Source organism: Vigna radiata, chromosome 8 (assembly GCF_000741045.1).
Source record: "Vigna radiata var. radiata cultivar VC1973A chromosome 8, Vradiata_ver6, whole genome shotgun sequence".
NCBI lineage: Eukaryota > Viridiplantae > Streptophyta > Magnoliopsida > Fabales > Fabaceae > Vigna > Vigna radiata.
In genome coordinates, this window is record NC_028358.1 from 8035441 (window position 1) to 8037673 (window position 2233).

At 36.1% G+C, this 2233-nt stretch overlaps 1 protein-coding gene across 4 annotated transcripts; it reads right to left on the reverse strand.

Moving 5' to 3' along the window:
• Positions 1–263: 263 nt before the first annotated feature.
• On the reverse strand, positions 264–1838 carry LOC106772157 (probable aquaporin PIP1-4). Of its 4 annotated transcripts, none has more exons than XM_014658364.2 (4): positions 1471–1838; positions 1045–1340; positions 794–927; positions 264–626 (listed from the first exon to the last, which is right to left on the reverse strand). In XM_014658364.2, the coding sequence occupies exons 1-3, from the start codon at positions 1802–1804 to the stop codon at positions 838–840; spliced, it is 720 nt and encodes a 239-aa protein (XP_014513850.1). In that variant the 5' UTR covers positions 1805–1838; the 3' UTR covers positions 264–626; positions 794–837. The 4 variants fall into 4 exon arrangements, with proteins under 4 accessions (XP_014513850.1, XP_014513849.1, XP_014513848.1 ...); XM_014658363.2 differs by having other exon boundaries at positions 808–934; XM_014658362.2 differs by having other exon boundaries at positions 794–934.
• Positions 1839–2233: the final 395 nt, after the last annotated feature.

A 2233-nucleotide genomic window follows, 5' to 3' on the forward strand; every position in this document is an offset into this window, starting at 1 on the left:
GCTTATAAAATAAATCTCTCGTTATGAAGGAAGACACTCAATATTAAATGTTCTAACTAAAAATCCTAAAATCATACAAAGGTACATTTTGGCAAGAACAACAAGAAAATGACGTATTATCAAAAAAAGAAATGGTCCTGAATGAAAATGTCTTAATGCATTACCGGTTTCTTCGATTTTTCGCTCAATCTTTGAAATCTTGACGATTGAGAACCGATGGACTGAAATAGAATCATATATTACGCATAGAAGATAGATAGTAATTAATCAATACACAAAACTTATAAGTGTACTTATATTTAACCCGAAAGTCTTTGATATGCGTTTGGAAGATACATTACAGTAAGCAGTAAAGAAATAAACCAGATCAACCACATTTTCCATAAGTTCAATTTCATCTCCTAGAACACAAGTTTTGAACTGTTAAAAGTAGAAAATTAAAAGTGGCAGAAGTAGAAGCATCTTCTTTGTTGTGAGTACCCAGTTTTCGTCAATACCAGGTACTACTTTTATGGCTTTGCTTCAATTTTGCATCATTTTGATTTAAAAGGAATGGCCCTGAGAACTATCTGATGGTATAAAGCTGCAAGTGCTGCCCCAACAAAAGGCCCAACCCAGAAGATCCACTGCACCAAAATAAAATCAGTTGCATAAGTTCACTAAAATCGTTGGACTTATTTGCTGTTTGTGCAATATATATATATATATATATATATATAGTAATTATCTTGGATTTCAATGACAACCAAAGAAGAAAAATTCTAAGCAAATTTAAGGATGAATTCTATCTCACATGGTTATCCCAACCTTGGTCCTTGTTGTATATAAGAGCTGCACCTAAACTTCTGGCAGGGTTGATGCCAGTCCCTGTGATAGGAATTGTAGCCAAGTGCACCAGAAAGACGGCAAAACCAATAGGCAAAGGTGCTAAAATCTAACACATTTACATGTGTATCATTAGATTATCATAGAACACAACGTTACATTACAAATTTGATATAATTGAATAGAAAAGATGCATTGTCATAGGAAAGTATTGCTCACAGGAACATGCGAGTCTCTAGCATTTCGTTTTGCATCTGTGGCTGAGAAAACGGTGTAAACCAGAATAAACGTGCCTACAATTTCTGCTCCAAGACCATCACCTTTGGAGTATCCTTTACTCAGAGTGTTGGCACCACCACCAAGCCTCTCATATTGGTTTGATTGGAATCCCTTGACCACAGCAGCACCACATATAGCTCCTAAGCACTGCATGATTATGTAGAACACTGTCCTAGTGAGAGATAACTTGCGTGCCAAGAACAACCCAAATGTCACAGCTGGGTTAATGTGACCCCCTTCATTCACAAAAATCACAAAAGCAATTGGACAGTTATTCTAGTCCACAAGCATACCAATTTACTGAAAATCAAGCTCATATACTCATAGAATACAGTATTAAGTACTGAGTTTGCTTGCATTTCTAACCTGAGATACCAGCAGTACAGTAGACAAGGGCAAAGATCATTCCACCAAATGACCAAGCTATGCCTTGGACACCAACTGTGGAGCATTTATTGGGAGATTTTGCCACACCCATCACAGTCAAAACAGTGACATAAAGAAACAAGAATGTGGCCACAAATTCTGCTATCCCTGCTCTATAGAAAGACCATGATGTTAACTCTCTAGGCTCAAACAATGGAGCTGGAGGAGTCTCTCTGTAGTCTTTGCCATCTTGTGTCTGTGCACCTGTTCCTATTGGTTGCCTCTCTCCATACCTGTTGGCTCCTACCCTCACATCCTCATCTCTCCCCTCCATTTTCAGTGCAACTTCAACTATGTAAGTAGCCACTAATCGGTGAAATCTTATATATATATATATATATATATATATATATATATATATATATATATATATATATATATATATATATATATATATATATATATACATAGTCACAAGGATTATATCAACCTGTTATGAATGGTATTTGTGGAGTGTGTCGATAGGGTGCTTTCTAGTTTGGTGATTTGTCTTTTTAGTTTCTTTCCTTGAGAGCGTCACTTTGCTTCTTCACCATTCCTTTTACTCTTCCCTTTGAAAGCAAGTTCTGAAAACTTGTCATAGAAAATAGTCATTCTAATAAGGTAAATGAGGGAACCACTGCCACATTGAAATGTGCTTGTCAATTAAAGTCTCTGCCACTATAATACTTCCTCCACTTGTATTCTGTTAGTTTAAGAAACT

Bases quoted from the DNA above. Each gene is read 5' to 3' on its own strand.
- LOC106772157 (XM_014658362.2), bottom strand. From the start codon at position 1,804: ATGGAGGGGAGAGATGAGGATGTGAGGGTAGGAGCCAACAGGTATGGA. The intron at 1,341-1,470 runs GTTAGAAATGCA...TTGTGAATGAAG, and splicing joins CTGTACTGCTGGTATCTCAG to GGGGTCACATTAACCCAGCT. The intron at 935-1,044 runs GTGAGCAATACT...TAAATGTGTTAG, and splicing joins CTAGAGACTCGCATGTTCCT to ATTTTAGCACCTTTGCCTAT.